Raw genomic sequence first — 24,457 nt, 5'->3', positions numbered from 1 at the left:
CAATAAACCCTTACTATTGGTTGCTGGCAGACCCATTTCTCGTTGGCCAGTCTGCCCTGTGTGAAGGTTTTGGGGATTGGCTGATAGACAGTGGTGTGACAGAGAGTGCGCCAGAGATTGGTCAGTAGAGGGAGAGAAGAAAGGGCCCCGTACAGGAAGATGAGAAGTGTGCAGTGACTGCGGGAAATCAGGCAGAGCAAAGGTATGTGCAGTGCGGGATGTGGTGGGGGAGAAGCTAGGAAGTGAAGCATGGAGAAGGTCTGCTACAGGTGAGCCATTGTGAGGAAGGAGTCTTGAAAGGTCCTTCTTCCTGCCACAGCCATGAGCAGAATTATATAATAATTCCTTATATTCAGTTTATTCCATGTATTTGCCCTGTCATAAGTATGTATAAATATTCATGCCTCTTCAGATCTATTCCATTTTGGTGAAGAACAACCCGAGAAGTTCGCAAGCTCGTTACATCATGTATTTTTGTTAGCCATTAAAAGGTCTCATATCTACAAGATTACTTGGTTTCTCTTGCTCGTAATGAAATAGGAGCCGACATCCAATACGATACCCAGGGACATAGGAAATGAACAAACATTTATTCAGTGTCGACACTAATGAGTCTAGGAGACATAAAGGTTCTCAAATCTAGACGGACTTGTGACATCATAACAGAGCCTTAAATACTATGTAGGCAGTTTTATTAAAAGCTAATACTTATTGGTTCATCTTATCTCTTATACCAGTTACATATACAGAAAGTAGTGGTAGGCTGAGCTAGGGGGCAGCATCGCTGCCACCCAGCATCCAATTTACACTCTCCATATAGGAGACTTGTTACCTACAGAGTTGTCAAAGTGAATTCCTGTGCCTGCTCCTAGTAGAGCATTGCATGGTCTCCCTGACTACCACCAACGTCACACAGCAAGAGCCCAGACATTACAATAGTATCTGCTGTATCCCGCTGTGAATTCCTGATAAGGCTCATTGTCAGCAGCCTGAGAGACAAGGATGAGCGACGGGAGAACGAAAACTGCAGGATGTCAGTGCAGCTACATACAACGATTATCGCTCAAAAGACGGCTGATGAGCAAATTTTGAGCAATAATCGTTGTGTCTAAATGGGCCTCAGCACACCTTCCTCTAGACATTTATTCACATTAGACTAAATCCCATTGGAACAATACCCCCGGTCTGCACTATAAGGCTCTCCTAACTCCACTCCTGTACTTTTACTTATAACATTACTATAACTCTCTCATACATTTTCATTCAAAAATATTCATTAAGCGCTCCCCACACTATAACATAAGAATGATACTAAATATTATTAGGCAAATGAAGCAAACAATGCGCAGAAAAACACATTTGGAACTTAGTGCAATAACAGACCATGTGGAGTTTAACTTTAAAGCCCCATATTACCAAGTGGAAGAAAAAAAATAAGGAAACCATGCTATATTACTGCAAAAAATCTGAAGAAAAATATCAAATTATACCTGTAGCTGAGAAGTCCAACAACATAAAAATAAAATGTCCAAGTGTCCTTCTTAGTCCTCCACACCGCTAGGTCACAACGGGTGCGTGGGATCTTCCTTTTCTGATTCCATTGTGAAACCAGTGGGAGGGGTTCATATCCAACTTCAAAGTTAAGGTTTCAAAATCCACGGTCCTAAATGTATCCATTCCTGCAGCCCGCTGTAGAGCTCTGAAGGCCAGTTCTCCTTTCTCTTGGGCAGAGACGTCATTGAACTACTTGGGAGTCAGGCTTACCAAGAAAGCAGAAGACCTATTCCTACCCAACTTCCCGCCCCTTTTAGCTCAGGTAAAGAGCCTCCTGCGGCAGTATCATCCGCCTTTCATATCCTGGTTTGGCAGGATAGATATATTGAAATCGTACGTGCTTTAGTTCTTTATAAGAGTCGGATGCTCCCCATTCATCTTCATGTGAGGTTTTTTCAATCTCTTTGTTCGGCTTTCTCAGGGTTTGTCTGGAGAGAGAGAGGACACCCAGACTGGCCTATAGCCTAATGGTTAGGACGGGCTTAGAGATGGGCATCGACCTCCCTAGTATCTACGATTACTACAGGGCCATCCAGATTGGTTATTGGATGGACCTGGCCCTACCGGTCAGGGATCAGGTTGTCACGTCCATGCGGCACACGAGCACCACGCTCCACACGGACGCAGGGTGATGTTCACAACACTGCAGTTGCTAATACTATGTACTGAAGAACAGTGCTCACCACAGCAGAAATACGTAAACCAGATGAAAATAGAGGCACACCACGCTATGCTAATCAGTAGCACCACTCCAAGGAGAAGGAGGCCTAGCCCTAGCCTAGCAGGCAGGGTGAAGGGTCCCTGCCCAGGAGCGGAGTCATTGCCTCGATAAAGACGGCCCCACAGTCTTCTTCCTGGGCCCTGATTATCCCTATAGGAGCCCGTGAAGTGATGACCTGACACAGCACGCAATAGAAATGGAACCAGAAATACAACTGAAAAGGTAACCACAACACTTGTCTGGAAATAGAAGCGGGCTCATACGGAGATACCCTGATAGCCGACTTTGGGTTCCCTTCAAAGAGCAAATACAGATCTAAGGGCTTCAATTGCTTCATCAGGGGACCCTGCGAGACCTTGGACGGACTAAAAGAGGTGCTGGCTCCTAGGCCTTCACCAATCACCCCATTGGGGGTATTTATAAGCTTCTAGACACTGTCTATACCTTGTGCACCACTAGCATTTGGAAGAAATGACTGGGTATTAATATAGGTGACCTGCAGGTACTTTCTCATAAACCTCCTACAAATCCTTGTGCCTGACCAGACCCTCTCCTTACCCTCTCCTTCCTGCAGAAGGCTTATGTGACTAGAGTGTTTGGGGACTTTCTCAAGCAGTACAAAACAACCAGACCTCAGACGCACATCGAAAGGGCTTTGAGGGAGAACAATATTAAGTCTAGGAAAATTGTGAATTTACCCCTCCACTGCTTTCTAAGCCTTCCTTTCTCACCTCCTGGGAGGAGTTCGGTATCTCTTGTTCTATGAGGGACACCAACCTAATTTTGAAAATGGCCTTTGGTCCCCCCCCCCCCCCCCCCCGCTGCATTTTATCACAGGAGAGCTACTATAAATTACTATAGAGATGGTACAGGACTCCGCAGGGGCTCTATGCATACAAATCGGCTTCTTCTGGCAGATGCTGGAGGTGTAATACATAAGAAAGCTCATATCTACATATTTAGTGGGAATGTCCGATACTGTCACCTTTTTGGAAGGGGGCAAAGGGAGTATTGAGGACAATTTCCCAAACCTAATGGTTACACCTGAGATGTTGTTCCTATGGAAACCCTCCGCTACCTGTCATCCGGTAAAGCACAAACTAATTGCCTTCCTGCTAGATGTGGCTGCCTCTTCATTGACTCCAAAAAAACTCCCCCGTCACTGACACAATGGAGAGAGAAGGGTGACCTTATCTTCAACCTCGAAGAACTATCTAGTTGGTCTAAGAGTGAAGAACTATCTAGTTGGTCTAAGAGCGACCATGGTAAATTTACACAGATATGGAGCCCTTGGCACTATTTGAGGAATGAGGGTGTTTTGATGAGAGGGGATGCTGATTCTGTCTGATGGACGGTTTTCCCTGCCTGTCTACGATGAAGGGCAAAAGGTTCTGTATCTCCTTCTCTTCCCCAAAGTACTATGGATGTTTGCAGGTGCATAGCCGGATGGCACACCTTGCATATCTTCCGAGTTCTCACTGCCAACCATTTGAGTTTCCTCTAACTCCAACGCACTGTTCTGAGTCCTCTGAGCGCACTGCTGACTCCGCCTCAGGGTGGCTCCTGGCTCCTCCCTCTTGCAGCTCCAGAGTGGGGGTTTCCCTCCCCTCTACTTTTCTCTCACAACTCACGGGCTTTTTGTGGCAGGTAAGAAGGGTTGGCTGGGTGGCATCTTAAACCTCCCTTTTTGTATCTGCATCCTCGGTCATAACAGGAATGTCCAGTAAGTCCCCTTTCTAGGCAACACTACACATTCCTATCTCAGCTTGTAGCGCATTCTCTGAACATACTTTGTGTCCCAAGTGAAGTTGCTAGCATAATCAAGAAGTGAGGGCAAAGAAAGTCCTTTACTGGCCCTTCCAACCTGTGCGGCACAGAGGCATCATCCTGTTCATGACGCCAAGGCTTTTGGGGTGTCCAAACGGAAGGCCGGCTAATACGGAGGAGACAAAGGGGTTCTCAAGATGGCTGTCACAGGTGGCTCTGATCTCTCCCCGACATCGGCAGAACGTGGCCCAGCTCGGTGGCGTGCAGTGCAAAAAGAACATGCAGATGTAAACGATGGTAATTAGTACTAACAGTGTTGTCACGTGACGCCAGTACCATGCATATACTATACACACTATACATAACACGTGTACAGCCACTATACTATACACCCTGTATATAACACACACGTAGCAACCCTATACTATACACACTGTATATAATACACATGTACCATGCATATACTATACTCTGTATATAACACACACGTACCATGCATATACTATACAGACTGTATATAACACCCATGTATTGCCTCTATACTACACAGACTGTATATAACACCCATGTACACCCCTATACTATACACACTGTATATAATACACATGTAGCACCCCTATACTATACACACTGTATATAATACACATGCACCATGCATATACTATACACTGTACATAACACCCATGTACCACCCCTATACTATACAGACTGTATATAAGACACATGTACTGCCCTTATACTATACGGACAGGATATAGCACACGTACCATCCCTATACTATACGGACAGTACATAACACCCATGTACCACCCCTATACTATACAGACTGTATATAACACCATGTACCGCCCCTATACTATACAGTCTGTATATAACACACATGTACCGCCCCTATACTATACAGTCTGTATATAACACACATGTACCACCCCTATACTATACAGACTGTATATAACACACATGTACCGCCCCTATACTATACAGACTGTATATAACACACATGTACCGCCCCTATACTATACAGTCTGTATATAACACCCATGTACACCCTTATACTATACACACTGTATATAATACACATGCAGCACCCCTATACTATACAGACTGTATATAACACCCATGTACACCCTTATACTATACAGACTGTAAATAACACATGTACCACCCCCTATACTATATGGACAGTATATAACACCCATGTACCACCCCTATAGTTTACGGACAGTATATAACACCCATGTACCACCCCTATACTATACAAACTGTATATAACACCCATGTACCACCCTATACTATACAGACTGTATATAACACACATGTACCGCCCCTATACTATCCGGACAGTATATAACACCCATGTACCGCCACTATAGTATACGGATAGTATATAACACCCATGTACCGCCACTATACTATACGGACAATATATAACACCCATGTACCACCCTATACTATACAGACTGTATATAACACCCATGTACCACCCCTATACTATACAGACTGTATATAACACCCATGTACCACCACTATACTATACAGACTGTATATAACACACATGTACTGCCCTTATACTATACGGACAGTATATAGCACACGTACCACCCCTATACTATACAGACTGTAAATAACACCCATGTACCACCCCTATACTATCCGGACAGTATCTAACACCCATGTACCACCCCTATACTATATAGAATGTAAATAACACCCATGTACCACCCCTATACTATACAGACAGTATATGACACCCATGTACCGCCCCTATACTATACAGACTGTATATAACACCCATGTACACCCTTATACTATACACACTGTATATAATACACATGCAGCACCCCTATACTATACAGACTGTATATAACACCCATGTACACCCTTATACTATACAGACTGTAAATAACACATGTACCACCCCCTATACTATATGGACAGTATATAACACCCATGTACCACCCCTATAGTTTACGGACAGTATATAACACCCATGTACCACCCCTATACTATACAAACTGTATATAACACCCATGTACTACCCTATACTATACAGACTGTATATAACACACATGTACCGCCCCTATACTATCCGGACAGTATATAACACCCATGTACCGCCACTATAGTATACGGATAGTATATAACACCCATGTACCGCCACTATACTATACGGACAATATATAACACCCATGTACCACCCTATACTATACAGACTGTATATAACACCCATGTACCACCCCTATACTATACAGACTGTATATAACACCCATGTACCACCACTATACTATACAGACTGTATATAACACACATGTACTGCCCTTATACTATACGGACAGTATATAGCACACGTACCACCCCTATACTATACAGACTGTAAATAACACCCATGTACCACCCCTATACTATACAGACTGTATATAACACACATGTACTGCCCCTATACTATATAGAATGTAAATAACACCCATGTACCACCCCTATACTATACAGACAGTATATGACACCCATGTACCGCCCCTATACTATACAGCCTGTATATAACACACATGTACCGCCCCTATACTATACAGACTGTATATAACACCATGTACCGCCCCTGTATTGTACAGACTGTATATCATACCCATATACCGACCCTATACTATACAGACAGTATATAACACCCATGTACCGCCCCTGCATTGTACAGACTGTATATAACACCCATGTACCCCCCTGTAGCAAGCGGGCTACACTTGCCTCGGAAGACCTCTCTTATATAGAAATGGCGCACCACGTGTGTAATAACTGCTCAGGAGATGTGGATTTCTTCATCTGGCTCCTGCCAGCCTTTATTCATCACAGCACATCATATAACAAGGAACTACACAGTCCATATGAGCACCCCACCAGGGTGTAGAGTTTAGGGTCGTCTTCCCGGTCAGACTCCTGGTCTGCCCTAGACCCTGGGCTAGCAGCCCTTGCAGCTCCACGAATCTGGCTCTCTCAGCCAACATCTCTCTCAACTTGGGTGTGAGTCCAGGGTTGTCGTCCCTGTTGGGCTTTGGGCTCTGGGCTCTGGGCTCTGGGCTCTGCTAGGCCACCAGCCTGCAGCACCTCCCTCTGCTGCACTGGTCTTCTCCCTCTCTAACCTGATTCTGGCAGGAACTGGCCCTTTTCTAGTTCCTGCTTCACCCCTTTGTGTTAACCCTCGAACCAGAAGTCCTATCTGCAGCCCTCTACAGGCCCTTCTGTGTACAGCACTACTACACCCCCTATACTATACAGACTGTATATAACACCCATGTACGGCCCTATACTATACAGACTGTATATAACACACATGTATCGCCCTATACTATACAGACTGTATATAACACATATGTACGGCCATATACTATACAGACTGTATATAACACCCATGTACTGCCCTTATACAACACAGACTGTATATTACACACATGAACCGCCCCTATACTATACAGACTGTATATAACACACATGTACCGCCCCTATACTATACAGACTGTATATAACACACATGTACCGCCCTATACTATACAGACTGTATATAACACCTATGTACGGCCATATACTATACAGACTGTATATAACACCCATGTACTGCCCTTATACAACACAGACTATATATAACACCCATGTACTGCCCTTATACAACACAGACTATATATAACACCCATGTACCAGTGCTACACTATACAGACTGTATATAATACCCATGTGCCGTCGTTATACAACACAGACTATATATAACACCCATGTACCGGGCTTATACAACACAGACTATATATAACACCCATGTACCGGCCCTATACTATACAGACTGTATATAACACCCATGTACCGGCCCTATACTATACAGACTGTATATAACACACATGCACTGCCCCTATACTATACAGACTGTATATAACACACATGTACTGCCCCTATACTATAGAGACTGTATATAACACCCATGTACTGCCCCTATACTGTACAGACTGTATATAACACACATGTACCGCCCTTATACTATATACACTGTATATAACACACATGTACTGCCCCTATACTATACAGACTGTATATAACACACATGTACTGCCCCTATACTGTACACACTGTATATAACACCCATATACTGCCCCTATACTATACAGACTGTATATAACACACATGTACTGCCCCTATACTGTACACACTGTATATAACACCCATATACTGCCCCTATACTATACAGACTGTATATAACACCCATGTACCGCCCCTATATTATACATACTGTATATAACACACATGTACCGCCCCTATACTATAGAGACTGTATATAACACACATGTACTGCCCGTTTACTATAGAGATTGTATATAACACACATGTACCACCCCTATACTATACAGACTGTATATAACACACATGTATCGCCCCTATACTATACAGACTGTATATAACACACATGTACCGCCCCTATACTATAGAGACTGTATATAACACACATGTACTGCCCGTTTACTATACAGACTGTATATAACACACATGTACACTCATATAATCTACAGACTGTATATAACCCACATGTACTGCCCCTATACTATACAGACTGTATATAACACACATGTATGGCACTATACTATACAGACTGTATATAACACACATGTACCGCCCCTATACTATACAGACTGTATATAACACCATGTACCGCCCCTATACTATACAGACTGTATATAACACACATGTACACCCCTATACTATACAGACTGTATATAACACACATGTACCGCCCCTATACTATACAGACTGTATATAACACCATGTACCGCCCCTATACTATACAGACTGTATATAACACACATGTACCGCTCCTATACTGCACAGACTGTATATAACACACATGTGCTCCCCTATACTATACAGACTGTATATAACACACATGTACTGCCCCTATACTGTACAGACTGTATGTAACACACATGTACCGCCCCTATACTATACAGACTGTAAATAACACACATGTACCGCCCCTATACTATACAGACTGTATATAACACACATGTACTGCCCCTATACTGTACAGACTGTATATAACACACATGTACCACCCCTATACTATACAGACTGTATATAACACACATGTACCGCCCCTATACTGTACAGACTGTATATAACACACATGTACCGCCCCTATACTGTACAGACTGTATATAACACACATGTACCGCCCCTATACTGTACAGACTGTATATAACACACATGTACCGCCCCTATACTGTACAGACTGTATATAACACACATGTACCGCCCCTATACTATACAGACTGTATATAACAACATGTACCGCCCATATACTATACAGACTGTAAATGACAGACATGTACCGCCCCTATACTGTACAGACTGTATATAACACACATGTACCGCCCCTATACTGTACAGACTGTATATAACACACATGTGCTCCCCTATACTGTACAGACTGTATATAACACACATGTACCGCCCCTATACTGTACAGACTGTATATAACACACATGTACTGCCCCTATACTGTACAGACTGTATATAACACACATGTGCTCCCCTATACTGTACAGACTGTATATAACACACATGTGCTCCCCTATACTGTACAGACTGTATATAACACACATGTACCGCCCCTATACTGTACAGACTGTATATAACACACATTTACCGCCCCTATACTGTACAGACTGTATATAACACACATGTACCGCCCCTATACTGTAAAGACTGTATATAACACACATGTACCGCCCCTATACTATACAGACTGTATATAACACACATGTACCGCCCCTATACTGTACAGACTGTATATAACACACATGTGCTTCCCTATACTGTACAGACTGTATATAACACACATGTACCGCCCCTATACTGTACAGACTGTATATAACACACATGTACTGCCCCTATACTATACAGACTGTATATAATACCTATGTACCAGGCCTATACTGTACAGACTGTATATAACACTCATGTACCGCCCCTATACTATACACACTGTATATAACACACATGTACCACCCCTATACTATACAGACTGTATATAACACACATGTAGCACCCCTATACTATACACACTGTATATAACACACATGTACCACCCCTATACTATACAGACTGTATATAACACACATGTACCGCCCCTATACTGTACAGACTGTATATAACACACATGTACTGCCCTATACTGTACAGACTGTATATAACACCCATGTACGGCACTATACTGTACAGACTGTATATAACACACATGTACCACCCCTATACTGTACTGTACAGACAGATCCCGCCATGCCGTCTACTACCTGTCCGGAGCGGCTCCTCTGGCGCAGCGGGTCGCTCCGGGGGTTTGGTTCTGGATCTTGGTGGTGCTGCACCGCTTACGTTCTCGTACATAGCTTCGCCATCTTCCACGTCCGTCTCCACCAAGTCATCTGTAAGAGAGCAGTAATGGTTATACGGGCTGCTATATACTACCCATAAAATATACACACACGATGTGCGGACAATAGCACCGATCACGTCTGCGGGGGTTTTGCGCACAATCTTCTCTTGTGCGAAAAAATATGACCTGCTCTGTTTCCCTGCGTATTTGTGCACTAATGGCCCATAGAAGTCTATAGGAGGTGCGCAAATACTCAGTCATTATGTACGCAACCGCTTAGTGCGCCACGCAATTCATTGAAAGGCAGAACACAGCTGGCCCCCATTAGACTAAGTAGCCTTTAATCCACGAATCGGGTGTGTCTGCGCCCGTGTGAACTGGCAGAACCGACAGTGCTAAGCGCAGACACGCGTGTAAATGTACCCCATTCACTGCGCAAATATGCTGTGCCGAGGCGAGTGTACTTACTAGAGATGAGCGAGCATGCTCGTTTAAGCCTGATGCTCGATCGAGCATTGATATTTTTGAGTAACTGATTACTTGACCATGCTCCATCTCTCTCTCACTCTCATTATGGAGGACATTCATAAAAATCTTCACATCAGTTTCTGGCATTACAAAGTCATGAACTGGGGATGTCTGCAAAAATGTGCAAGTTTTGGGCTTTTGTTTTAAAGTAGGCGAGGTTTGTTGGAGGGGGTGTGGCTGACCCCAGACAGACAAATGTATGAAACTGGCAAAAATATTACCAGAAATGTAAGATAAGTCGGATGTAGAGTACATTTTATAGATGCAGAGATGTGACTAATATATGCTGGCTGCCCGAGGTGTAACTTTATACTCCATGGTCACAATGCATAGTTTGTACTGAGACCCCACCCAATGTCAGACTAGCCCACCTGTTTTGCCAACTAGAAAACCACAAGTTTGGCTACGGCTTTAAAGAAGGACAAGGGGGCGGATCCAACACAATGTATTAATACAAGTGGATAAATGATAAAAATGAAACAAAGTTACATAAAAACAGGTGATTTTGTATAAACATATTGTAACCAATTCTTAACCAATAGTTACATCAACGCTCCCATCACCAAGAGCCTGAGGTATACTTATCTGCTTTATGCGTCAGCCGGAGAAGCAACGGTGAAAAGTCAGGGAACAGGGGGCTCCTGGGAACCCCAATATGAGAGGACGTTCCCCATCACAGGTCCAACATGCTTCTGACTCCACAGAACCCTTCCCTGTACTTTATACCTGATATGACCAAGAACAGGGGGCTCCTGGGAACCCCAATATTAGAGGGCATCCCCCATCACAGGTCTAACATGCTTCTGACTCCCCCGAGCCCTCCCCTGTCCTTATACCTGATATGACAGAGAACAGGGGGCTCCTGGGAACCCCAATATGAGAGGACGTTCCCCATCCCAGGTCCCAATGCTTCTGACTCCACAGAACCCTTCCCTGTCCTTTATACCTGATATGACCAAGAACAGAAGGCTCCTGGGAACCCCAATATGAGAGGACATTCCCCGTCACAGGTCCCAATGCTTCTGACTCCCCCGAACCCTCTCCTGTCCTTTATACCTGATATGACAGAGAACAGGGGGCTCCTGGGAACCCCAATATGAGAGGACGTTCCCCATCCCAGGTCCCAATGCTTCTGACTAACCAGAATCCTCTTTAGACTTTATACTTTTTATGATTTTTGGCTTGAATAGTTATAACACAACAGGGGCGTAACTAAAGGCTCAGGGGCCCTGATGCAAAAGGTGAGCTGCCCCCCCCCCCCTCTATCTGTATCTGTACCCGTACCCATACCTAAACCATGCTGCACAGAGGCATAACTTGAAGCTTCTGGGCCCCAATGCAAAACCTGTAACAGGGCCCCCAACTATAATGCTTTATTCATAGTACTGGACCTATATGGAGAAGAGAGGCCTTATGGGCCCCCTAAGACTCCTGTTGTTTGTACTGAGTTTGTACTGAGACCCCACCCAAACTCAGACTAGCCCATCTGTTTTGCCAACTTGAAAACTACAAGTTTGGCTACGGCTTTAAAGAAGGACAAGTGGGCGGATCCAACACAATGTATTAATACAAGTGGATAAATGATAAAAATGAAACAAAGTTACATAAAAACAGGTGATTTTGTATAAACATATTGTAACCAATTCTTAAACAATGGTTACATCAGCGCTCCCATCACCAAGAGCCTGAGGTATACTTATCTGCTTTATGCGTCAGCCGGAGAAGCAATGGTGAAAAGTCAGGGAACAGGGGGCTCCTGGGAACCCCAATATGAGAGGACATCCCCCATCACAGGTCCCAATGCTTCTGACTCCCCCGAACCCTCCCCTGTCCTTTATACCTGATATGACAGAGAACAGGGGGCTCCTGGGAACCCCAATATGAGAGGATGTTCCCCATCACAGGTCCCAATGCTTCTGACTCCCCACCACCCTCCCCTGTCCTTTATACCTGATATGATTTATGGCTTGGATATCTGTATCACAAACATCGATGCATGGAGCTGTTTATTCTGAGAAGGTCCCAATCTGAGTGACCAGTAACCAGGTTGGACAAACAAGACTGATTCTAAAACCATGGCAGCACCCAGCTCCAAATATACATGACGCCCCAGTTCAGTCCTTAGACAATGACAATAGATCACCGTCAAGAAATAACTTCCCAATCCCAGACTAGCCCTGACCTTAGTCTTGTCAGCACTGCATCTAGCTCCTGCTCACTGTCTGTACTCAGACCAGCAACAGAGGAAGAAGTCTCCAAACTGCTCTTCTCTGCTCGCCCCACCACCTGCACTAGCGACCCTCTCCCCTCACATCTCCTCCGATCCCTCTCCCCAGTGGTCATCTCCCATCTCACCACTATATTCAACCTCTCTCTGGCCTCTGGCATCTTTCCCTCTTCTTTCAAACACGCCATCATATCCCCACTGCTAAAGAAGCCGACTCTGGATGCGACAGATGCTGCCAACTACCGACCCATCTCAAACCTCCCCTTCATCTCCAAATTACTAGAACGGCTGGTTTACTCCCGCCTTGTAAGCTATCTATCAGAGAACTCTCTCCTCGACCCCCTACAGTCTGGCTTCCGACCCCAACACTCTACAGAAACTGCCCTTACAAGGGTATCAAACGACCTACTATCAGCCAAATCGAGGGGTGACTACTCCCTACTGATCCTCCTCGACCTCTCCGCAGCATTTGACACTGTTGACCACAAACTCCTCATCAGTATGCTTCGCTCCATCGGCCTAAAGGACACTGCTCTCTCCTGGTTCTCCTCCTACCTATCTAACCGCTCTTTCAGTGTCTCCTTTGCTGGCTCTACCTCTCCTTCTCTTCCCCTTGCTGTTGGGGTCCCCCAAGGCTCGGTCCTTGGCCCCCTCCTTTTCTCTATCTACACAGCCCCTGTTGGACAAACCATCAGGAGCTTTGGCCTCCATTACCACCTCTATGCTGATGACACCCAGCTATACACCTCTTCCCGTGACATCTCTGCACCTTTCCTCCAAAACATCACCAACTGTCTGTCTGCTGTCTCTAACACGATGTCCTCTCTCTACCTAAAACTAAACCTCTCTAAAACTGACTTACTGGTGTTTCCTCCTTCCACCAACCGACCTCATCCTGACATCTCCATCTCAGTGTGTGGCGCCACCATAACTCCCAAACAACATGCACGCTGCCTTGGGGTCATATTCGACTCAGATCTCTCATTTACCGCCTACATCCAATCAGTGGCCCGAACCTGTCAGCTGCACCTCAAGAACATCTCAAGAATCCGCTCTTTTCTCACCATAGACACGCTGAAAACGCTTATTGTTGCCCTCATCCACTCACGGCTCGACTATTGCAACTCGTTGCTGATCGGCCTCCCCTGCACCAGACTCTACCCTCTCCAATCCATCCTGAATGCGGCAGCCAGGCTCATATTCCTGTCCAGCCGCTACTCAGATGCCTCTGCCCTGTGCCAGTCACTGCACTGGCTGCCCGTTAAATACAGAATTCAATTTAAACTTATTACCTTAATCCACAAAGCCCTCCCCAGCACAGCGCCCCCCTATATTGCCTCCCTCATCTCCATCCATCACCCAGCCCGGGCTCTCCGCTCTGCTAACGAAACCAGACTGCACACCCCTCTAATTCGAACTTCTCACTCCCGCCTCCAAGACTTCTCCAGAGCAGCACCAGTCCTCTGGAATGCACTACCAAAGAACATCCGGGCAATCCAGGACTCGAAAAACTTCAGGCGTGCTCTAAAAACGCACCTCTTCAGGGAGGCATACCGAATTCCCTAAACAAACTCCTCTATACACTGCCTGATAACATGTTCCCTGACCTACTGACCGCAATCCCTGCTAGCCATCATAAACCGCTCCTGTAGTCATATTGATTCTGCCGTCGCATAGCTAAATGTCTGACTGTTGTCTGTATATAGCATCCCTCACTCTCCATCACGCGATACTGTGCACACCTCCAGCCATTTTACCTTCTGTATCACCCCATTACTTGTAGTATGTAAGCTCGTTGGAGCAGGACCCGCACCCCTATTGTTTCCACCAACTGATTACGATTGTAACCGTGGTTCTGTAATTTTTTGTACTTTTGTCTTTCTGTATCCCCCGTCTATGTAAGCGCTGCGGAATATGTTGGCGCTATACAAATAAAGATTATTATTATTATTATTATTATCACCAGACTCTATAGACAATGGTGGTAGAACTACAAGACAATGGTGACCCTATGTGCAGATACTAACATCGTCTCCAGCAGGTCTATAAGACTCAGTTCTACAATCCATATAATGTATACAGTGAACATTCATGGCTCTATGGATACAAGATGCAGGGCTACAAATAGCCCATTATATTTGCATCACACCCACCAGAGGATCCTCCGAAGGGCTCAGGCTCTAACACCATAATGGACCCCTAATAAAACAGCCTGCAGGTCCAGCAGAAGACAATTTCACATGGAGCTGCCTTTAGGGCCAATAAGATCTCCTGTTATGTCTTATTGATGAGAAGTCCTCTGTGCACCATGAGGAAAATACTCAACAGTAGACAAGCACATTTATTGCACACAGAGGGGGCGGAGCCTTATAATAATCTCTTCTTGTGGCCCAAGGAATGCTGTGATCCCCATTAAAATCATCCTATAAGTCAATCATAAAACACAATGTTGCCTGTAGGCCCCACTACAAGTCACTATGGATGGCCCATTTATGTGATGGGAGCTCAGAAGCCTCCTGTATATACAAAGATCGCCATAATAACAGTATACAGTGAGCTCCCCCTAGTGGTGGCTGCAGGGACAAAGAATCTGCAGGGTCTATGCAGGGGATTTGGAGTTCTGTATCAGGGAAGTAGAGCTCTGACCCCTATAAGGTATGTAAAGTTCCACAATCATAGTATATAGCAGAGATGCAACAGGTGTCATCCCTCTGGCACAGGTGAAGGTGGCACCTGATAGAAGGGTCTGCAGAAATACACCCCCCACCCCCACACAGACACCCAAAGAAAGGAAGACAATAAGATGTTACCAAAAGACTTCATCTCCAGCTCAACAAATCTCAGGTCCGCATAAGTCACAGCCTCCGACATCTCCGTACCGATCACCAGCAGACAGCGCTGAACTCAGCAGTGAAGTACTGTAGAGAGCCGAAAAGGGAAGTGAATGGACTAAAAATGATACTGAGTGTTTTACATACAGATGTGTACATTATATACATCACCACCTGTAGGCTGAGAATAATACTGACTATATTATAATCCACAGGCAGAAAAGGGAGAAGAGAAAACAAGGGGGTCTGCTATCTTGGACCTAATTCTTACCAACAGGGAAGAAATGGTTGAGGAAGTAAGGGTGGCTGGGACCTTAGGAGGCCGTGATCATGATATCCTTGGATGTTGGATAACAAGGGGAGGAAGACCTGAGAAGACTCAGACCTCAAGGTTGGATTTCAGAAAGGCAGATTTTACTGGACTCAGAAAGAGGAAGAATCCAATGGCTGGATGTTCTTAACTCATTAAGGACCAGGCATGGTAAATATACGGTTCCTGGTCCTGGGCTTAAATCAATCAGAGGCAGGACAGGTTAGTGACAGCTGATAACCTGGAGGTGAAGGCAGGAGGGGATGTTAACCCTTTCTGCCTTTTCCTTTGCAGAGTACACAGCGCTCAATGAGTGTCTTTCACTGCGGCAGACGGAGGGTCATGTGACCGCCGGGGTTCCCTGACACAGCAGAGCTGAAGAGTCATACTAGAGCTTGGGCAGCTCTGCCAGTGACTAATGTCACTACAGGGATTGTTTTCCCCTATAACTGGGGCTCCTATGGACGCCCCAGCAGCAGTTGGAAAGTGTCAAATTAAAAAAAACTGAATGTCCCCCAAGGTCTTATATGATGTCATGGGGGCCATAGATAGTAAAAAACATGATTACATACACACATAAAACAAAATTACAGAATAAAACAACAATATATACATAAGAAAGAAAATAACACAAAGCTGACGCCAACCAAAACTGTCGCTATAAGCACCCTGTAAACCCAAACCCTACATATTGTATATAAAAGCATCCAAAACAAATAGAGGAATCTGTTCCCATACTTTATTTTAGCATAAATGTACTAAATTTACAAAAAAAAACTATACATGTTAAAAAAAATCTTTTTTATTTAGCATTTTACCCCCAATAAAACTAAAAATTGGAAAATATAAAAGATATTTTAAAATCGCCCTAGATGTCACGGGGAAAAAAAACGCAGCAAAAATAATTTGGTAGCTAAAGGAAACAAAATAGGGCAGTAAAACCGCCACATGGGTAAAATCCCTAAAGCTGTCTGGTCCTTAAGGGGTTAAAGACAGACCTGTCCAAAAAGGTTGGGAAATATTGTGAAATGAGATTCTCAAAGCACAATCGTTACCAATCCCTAGAAGAAGGGAGAATGGGAAGCATTTAAAGAGACCAGGATGGATGAACACAGAACTTGTCCACATGTTATAGAGGGAGAAAAATATGTTTATCAAATGGGAAGAGGGGGAAATATCTAAAGAAGAAGATAATGGGGTCTGCAGAAACTGTAGGGCAAATGTCAGAAAAGCTAAAGCTGATAATGAATTGAGGCTTGCAACAGAGGCCAAAAGCAATAAAAAGGATTTGGGAGGTATATCAAAAGCAAAAGAAAAGTCAGAGATGCTATTGGATGTTTACAAGATGAAAATGGTGAATTGGTTAAGAATGATGGTGAGAAGGACAAACTTTTAAATTCCTGTTTTGTATCTGTTTTTTCTCAGAAAGTAGATGTAACATCAGCTGATCTTCCCTGTGCTATTGGGGGAATAAAAGAATGCAGGCTATCTGTAAGCAGAGAGATGGTGGGGGAACACTTAGCTAAGGGCTCACTCACATGGGTGTAAGCATGCAAAGCTGCGAGTCTCCCACAGCATTGTACGCATTACAGCCCATATGCTCTGCTGGTAGAGGTTGCATATGGGCTGCGATTGGCACTGCGCATGCCTGGGAATCTGATGTCATAGACATGTCCAGTGTGATTTTCTGATTTCTTTTCAAATTACCCATTCTGTTTAGTTCATGATGCGTATCAAAATGCTGCCCATATGCAATGAACGTGTATATACGTAGCCCGTTTAATGGCTGTATATGTTATGCAAAGAAATAGAGCATGCTGCGATTTATTTATCCTGCTTATCGATACGCAGTGCCCACACACAGGTGTGAATGGAAGAATGAAAGTCCATTGACTTTAATTGCCTCCATTGACTGTGTATTATGCACAGGAAATACACATGTGTAATATATAGTGACAATACGCCTGTGTGAACCCTAACTTACATGAATTCAAGTGTCCAGGTTCAGATGAATTACATCCTAGGATACTGAAGGAAGCAGCAGAATTGCTGAACCACTTGCCGAAATCTGTGAAAATTCTTAGAGAAGTCCCAGAAGATTGGAGAAGGGCAAAAAAGGGTAAATAAGTGAAGAAAGTAGATCCAGGAAACTACCAGCCTGTGAGCCTGACCTCTATACCACGAAAGATCTTTGATAGAGATGAGCGAATATACTCGCTAAAGGCAATTGCTAGAGCGAGCATTGCCTTTAGCGAGTATCTCCCCTGCTCGAGACAGAAGGTTAGGGTGCTGGCACGGGGAGCGGTGAGTAGCGGCTGTCAGCAGGAGGGAGCAGGGGGGAGAGAGGGAGAGAGAGATCTCCCCTCAGTTCCGCCCCGCTCTCCCCCGCAGCTCCGTGCCCGCTGCCGGGACCCGAACCTTCAGTCTCGAGCGGGGGAGATACTCACTAAAGGCAATGCTCGTTCGAGCAATTGCCTTTAGCGAGTATACTCGCTCATCTATAATCTTTGAGCAAATTATTAATCAGCATGTACGCAAGTACTTGGATGAGAATGGAGTAATTAACCAGAGCCAGCATGGGTTTGTAACAAACAAGTCATGCCAGACTAATCTAATTTCCTTCTATGATAGTATCACCGACTGGGTTGATCAGGAAAATGCGGTGGATATAGTATATCTTGGCTTTAGTAAAGCATTTCACAAAGTATCTCATACCATACTTATTGAAAAAATGACCAAATCTGGGATTGACAAGGCAACTGTTAGGTGGATTCACAACTGGCTGAGTGATCGTACTCAAAGAGGGGTGATAAATGGCTGCACATCCAAGTGGAAGAATGTATCAAGTGGTGACCACAAGGCTCTGTCCTAGGCCCAGTGTTGGTCAACATTGTTATAAATGATCTGGAGGAGGGAATTGATGGAAAACTGATCAAATGTGCCGACAACACAAAGCTAGGAGGGATAGCTAATACTAGGGAAGAGAGAGAGTATTTAGAAAGATCTAGAAAAGCTTGCACAGTGGGCGGCGACTAACAGAATGGTATTTAAACTTGGGTATACTAATGCAGCGTCCGAGTAGTGGGCCCCAGCCTAAGAGAATGGGGGGTAGAGTTTGGGCTTTGTCACGTTGGCTCTACCGTCTCCCACCTGGAGGGTAACCAGGAACACGTCCAAGGGGCTGAGGAAGACTATTAAATAATAGGGGAAACCCAATGATGGATTACCTTAGTTCTTTTTGTCACGGGTGACGCCACCGTTCCATCCTCTGCAGCGAATCCAGTTGTTGGTAATAAAGAGTCCACGCACAGGGAATTAACTTTCTGAGCCAAACCGGGAATGGTTGGTGTGAGGGTTATGAACATATTAATTTATATATGTATGTATCTTTGATATACGTTTCCGGAGGCTTTAGGCCTAAATTGTACACTCTATTCTGTGTCCTATGAAAAGCTCTGATAAATGCTTGTACATTTATGTTAGTACTTAATTACATTAAGTAGAGGTGTAATCTTAATTGTCCATCATGTCTCCAAGATCTTGTTAATCTCGTTACAATGATCAAAGGATAATGGAATGCTTCGATCATTAACTGCTGTCTAGGGCATGTGATTAAAATGTAGATTGTGATAAAGAATCAAGGTACTAGACAGTCAGTCTACATTCCAACAAAAGAAGCCATGTTTATTGAGAAAACGCAATTATTCACCACCTTAGTACTTTGACCTCAGTATAACAGATTGAACTTTGTAACACTAGCCTTTGCACTGATACGCCTACTGATACGCCTACTGATACTCCTATTTTTTGTATAAGAAATGACAATGTACAGAATAAACACAGATTGCTTCTAGACACAGGCCTGATCTCTGTGTTTCATTGCTTTCTCACGGCGGCCGCCATAACCACCTCTGATTTGGAGCCTCACAGCATATTGACGGAACATTGAATTCCTTAACAGTAATTGGCGCCCAACGTGGGGCTTGAAGGAACAAGAGGACCACCTGCACCTCAAACCCCCCCGGACCCAGATGGGATAAGGAGCCACTCGGAACCACGGATTTACAAAAACTGCGCAGTAAGGTAAGGCTTTATCTTGCCACAATCTATCCGTGCTTCTTGGCTGCTCCTTTCCTGTCCGAGGGGTAAGAAGTGCATGCCTCTTATAAATCTTCAAGCTTTTTAAGAATTCATATGGTGGGCTGAATATGCTGTGCGGGTGTTCTTTAACTGTTATTGTCTTTATTTGTTACTTTGCATGGTCAGTGTACAGAATATGAAACCCTCTTGCCGATCTCTGGAAGGCATGGTATAAATTGTACCAGGGAAGCCTAAAATTTTCAGGGGATAAAATCCCTGATGGGAGCCTCTTACAGGTATAAGAGAAGTAGTTGAGACGGGGGAAAAATAAGCAGGGTTGGGAGGTACCGACACTTACAGACAAGTGAGAAAGTACTGACACTTAAAAAAAAGTAGTAACTGACATTCAAATGTTTTTGTCTTTATGTGTGCCTGTTTATGCACGAGTGAGTGATTGATGAGTTGACCTGATCGACGGAACCTGACCTCCGGGGTGCAAATATAAATCTCTGTGTCCCGTGTTAACAGGAACCTGATCAGTGACGCTGAAAGGAGTCCCTAACAAGGCCACGATTCTGGACAGGGCCCCCTGCAGTTCCGTTTGTATATTTCAACGGTCAGGGGATTGTTTTATGTGTATAAAAGAATAAAAATAATAAGCCTCTTGGTGTACATAAACCGCCAGCCATGGGCAATACTGCTGGTAAAGAGGATAAGGTATGGAAGACAGCTAAAGAAATTGTACAAGAAAGAGAAGGCAGAGCTGCAGTTGGTAGAGGATGTGATAAATTGTTTAAGCACATAGGATATAAAGGGACAGGAGTATTAGATCTCCAGCAGTGGGAAAGGTTTTCAGACAGTCATGCTGGGTGGGCAAAAGATAATGGATTACAGGAAATGTTGAATAGTTGGAAAAAGGCAAGTAGAGATATAGAAGATGCAGGATATCAGAGAAAAGAATTCAAAGGACAGATATATTATGCTCCCCCATTGCCAGGTCAGTTCCCTCTTCCACCTTCACCCCCTCCTTCATCTCAATTCCAACAGTCTCCCCCACCCTATGCCAAGCCATCCACTCCAAGGTCAAACACTGGACAGGAGGGATGGACCTGCTGGCATTGTGGACAACAAAACCCGGATTGGAGAGAGAGCTGCCCTGCTTGCGGAGCTCCTCGGCACAAACCGGTTATGCCTATGCTCACTAGATCCAAGGCTAGTGAGTGGAAGCATGGAGAAGAGGACAAGGAGGAGATGCAGGGAGCGGAGAGTGGTATAGGAGCTGATGTAACACAGGGGGAAGGCAGAAGGAGCCAATATGATATGACCTCACAAAAAGTTAAATATAGACCATGGACACCTCAAGAGCATATGTCACTTATACAGCAATTACCAGACCCCATGACCAGACCTATGCCTTTCTTTAGACAGATATCACAAATACAAGACACATACTCTGCAACATAGACTGATCTGGGTCCTTTGATTATGTTAAAAACAGGGGAGGCAGTGGGAACTATAATTTTAAATTATGTGACAGACTATTGTGGCACAGATTGGGATAAAATTAAACATAGAGAATTAAAAAGTGGTAAGATATTTTTAATGGGTCTAGAACGTTGGGCAAAAGAAAAATTAAAAGAATCCTCCCTGTCTCTTTCTAATGTCACACAAGAGAAGGATGAAAGTGTAGAGCAATTTTATGCCCACCTTCAACAACGTTGGTCAGATCTGGGGTATACGGGCATACAAGAATTGGGTGACCATGTACTTAGCATGGCCTTTGTAGAGGGGTTGCGAGAACCCTTGAGGTCTAAACTCATGGATAACAAGCCTGAGTGGAGACAATATGAAGCAGCAGGCCTGGTGCAAGCAGCCAAGGGCATTGAACTAAATTTAAAAATCAAAAAAGGACATAGCTCTGTTATGATAGCACAATACAGCACAGGAGAGAACAAAATAAAACGGGGCACCCATCCCAAACATAACCTTAAGTGCCATTTCTGTGGTAAGCCTGGGCACTTTAAACGGGAGTGTAGAAAATTCCTCCAGCAGAGGGGTAGTGAACAACCCACAAAAGCACGAGTCGCCAAGGGAGAAATAGAAAACCAAGATTGAATAGTCGGCGACCCTCTGCCCTTCTTCCCCATGAGCAATGTAAAAGAGGGTGTGGCCATTTTTCTTAAAGGGGAAGTACTCAATAAGGAAATTCCTTTCCTTGTTGATACAGGGGCAGCAACCTCAGTCATCCAAAGCCACCTAATTCCTCCAGCATACCGGCAAAATACAGCTCAAACTGTTGTAGGTCTTGAAGGAGTTCCTAAGAAACTTCAGGAAACAGACCCTCTCCCCATAAAATTCAGAGACCAGACAGTTTTAACAAAACTATTGGTGAGTGATGATATTCCACTGTCAGTTATGGGCACAGACATACTCTCTGCCCTGTCAGCTTCCATTCAGTTTACTGAAGAAGGAACAGTGCAGATTGATTTTGCAAAAACAAACGCAGAACAATTTTGCCAGATGGTGGCTTCTCTAGATGATCCACAGCCAATTTTCCTCTTAAATACAGAAGAGGAAATAATATTACAGGAAGTTCCACAGGAACTCTGGGCCAAGTCTAAAACAGATATTGGTCATATGAATGTGACACCCATGGTAGTCACACTAAAACCAGGATGCGTAGCCCCCCAAGTAAAACAATATCCATAGGGTAGGGCCCAAGAGGATTCTATAGGCCCACAAATTACAGATTTAATTCAAATGGGGGCACTACAGGAAATAACATCACCAGCCAATACTCCCCTCTTCCCACTTAAAAAGAAAACACAAAAGGGACAACCAGATGTTTATCGCATGGTACATGATCTTCGGGAAATTAATAAAGTAACTGTACTCGACACCCCAGTAGTGCCAAATCCACATACGCTTTTAGCACAAGTCCCGCCCACTGCGATATTTTTTACAGTGATAGATCTTGCAAATGCGTTTTTCAGTGTACCGATCCATCCGGATTGCCAGTACCTTTTTGCTTTTACCTTCAAGGGTAAACAATACGCTTGGACCGTCCAGCCACAAGGTGCGCAGAATTCTCCAAACATGTACACCCAGGCACTCCAGTCTGTTTTGCAGGCCTGGACTCCGCCTGATGGAACTGTGCTGTTGCAATATGTTGATGACCTTCTGCTTTGTGCTGAGGATCTGAAAACATGTCAATCTGCATCCATTTCTCTTCTAAAATTTTTTGCAGAAAATGGCTGCAAGGCTTCAAAGGAAAAATTACAGCTTTGTAAACAAAAGGTTGTGTTTCTAGGCCATTGCCTAGCTCAAGGAACCAAACATCTCACAGAAGAACGAAAAGCTGCAGTTCAAGCCATTTCTGTACCTTCTTCTGCTGCCAAACTCCGCACCTTTTTGGGGCTTGTGTCATACTGCCGTCCTTGGATCCGTTCTGCCTCATCCCTGATGCAACCACTCTATGATTGTCTTCCAAGTGTTCCTTTCTCTCTCACTCCTGAAGCAACTGACAATTTCCATACACTAAAACTCTCTATTCTCAGTTCTCCAGCACTGGGAATTCCTAATTACACTCTACCTTTCACTCTCTTCTGCACTGAACTTTCTGGTCATGCGACGGCAGTGTTGACACAAAAACATGGAGGACGTCCACGGCCACTTGGGTATTACTCCATGAGATTGGATCCGGTGGCCCGAGGAGCCCCCTCCTGTGTCCGTGCGGTAGCAGCAGTACAAGCAATGGTTGACAAATCTTCTGAGTTGGTCCTGGACTACCCCCTAGTGGTTCTCACCCCTCATGACATCCAGAGTATACTCACTCAAGTACAACCTAAACACCTGTCTCTAGCTCGTCAAATAAGGTTACAATGTGCCTTGCTCATGCCTCCTAACATCTCCTTCCAACGGTGCACTACCTTGAACCCGGCTACTCTTCTTCCAATCGAGTATCCCGATTCAAATGGGGGGGTGGGGGATTTGGGTACTGCAGATCAGTTATTTTTAAATTCTGTACAGCATGATTCTG

General features: G+C 44.4%; 1 protein-coding gene across 1 annotated transcript in view; it reads right to left on the bottom strand.

The window, feature by feature from the left end:
- Positions 1-16,068, bottom strand: part of LOC136627219 (B-cell differentiation antigen CD72-like) — a 28,154-nt gene extending 12,086 nt beyond the window's left edge. Inside the window, exons 1-2 of the mRNA XM_066602149.1 lie at positions 16,008-16,068; positions 10,363-10,491 (exon numbers count right to left, since the gene is read on the bottom strand). Coding sequence (XP_066458246.1) covers positions 10,363-10,491; positions 16,008-16,068 — 190 coding nt within the window. The remainder of the gene's footprint in view (positions 1-10,362; positions 10,492-16,007) is intronic.
- Positions 16,069-24,457: the final 8,389 nt, after the last annotated feature.

Source organism: Eleutherodactylus coqui, chromosome 5, assembly GCF_035609145.1.
Source record: "Eleutherodactylus coqui strain aEleCoq1 chromosome 5, aEleCoq1.hap1, whole genome shotgun sequence".
NCBI lineage: Eukaryota > Metazoa > Chordata > Amphibia > Anura > Eleutherodactylidae > Eleutherodactylus > Eleutherodactylus coqui.
Note: the sequence above shows the minus strand (reverse complement) of the source record. Positions and strands in the feature narration are given on the sequence as shown.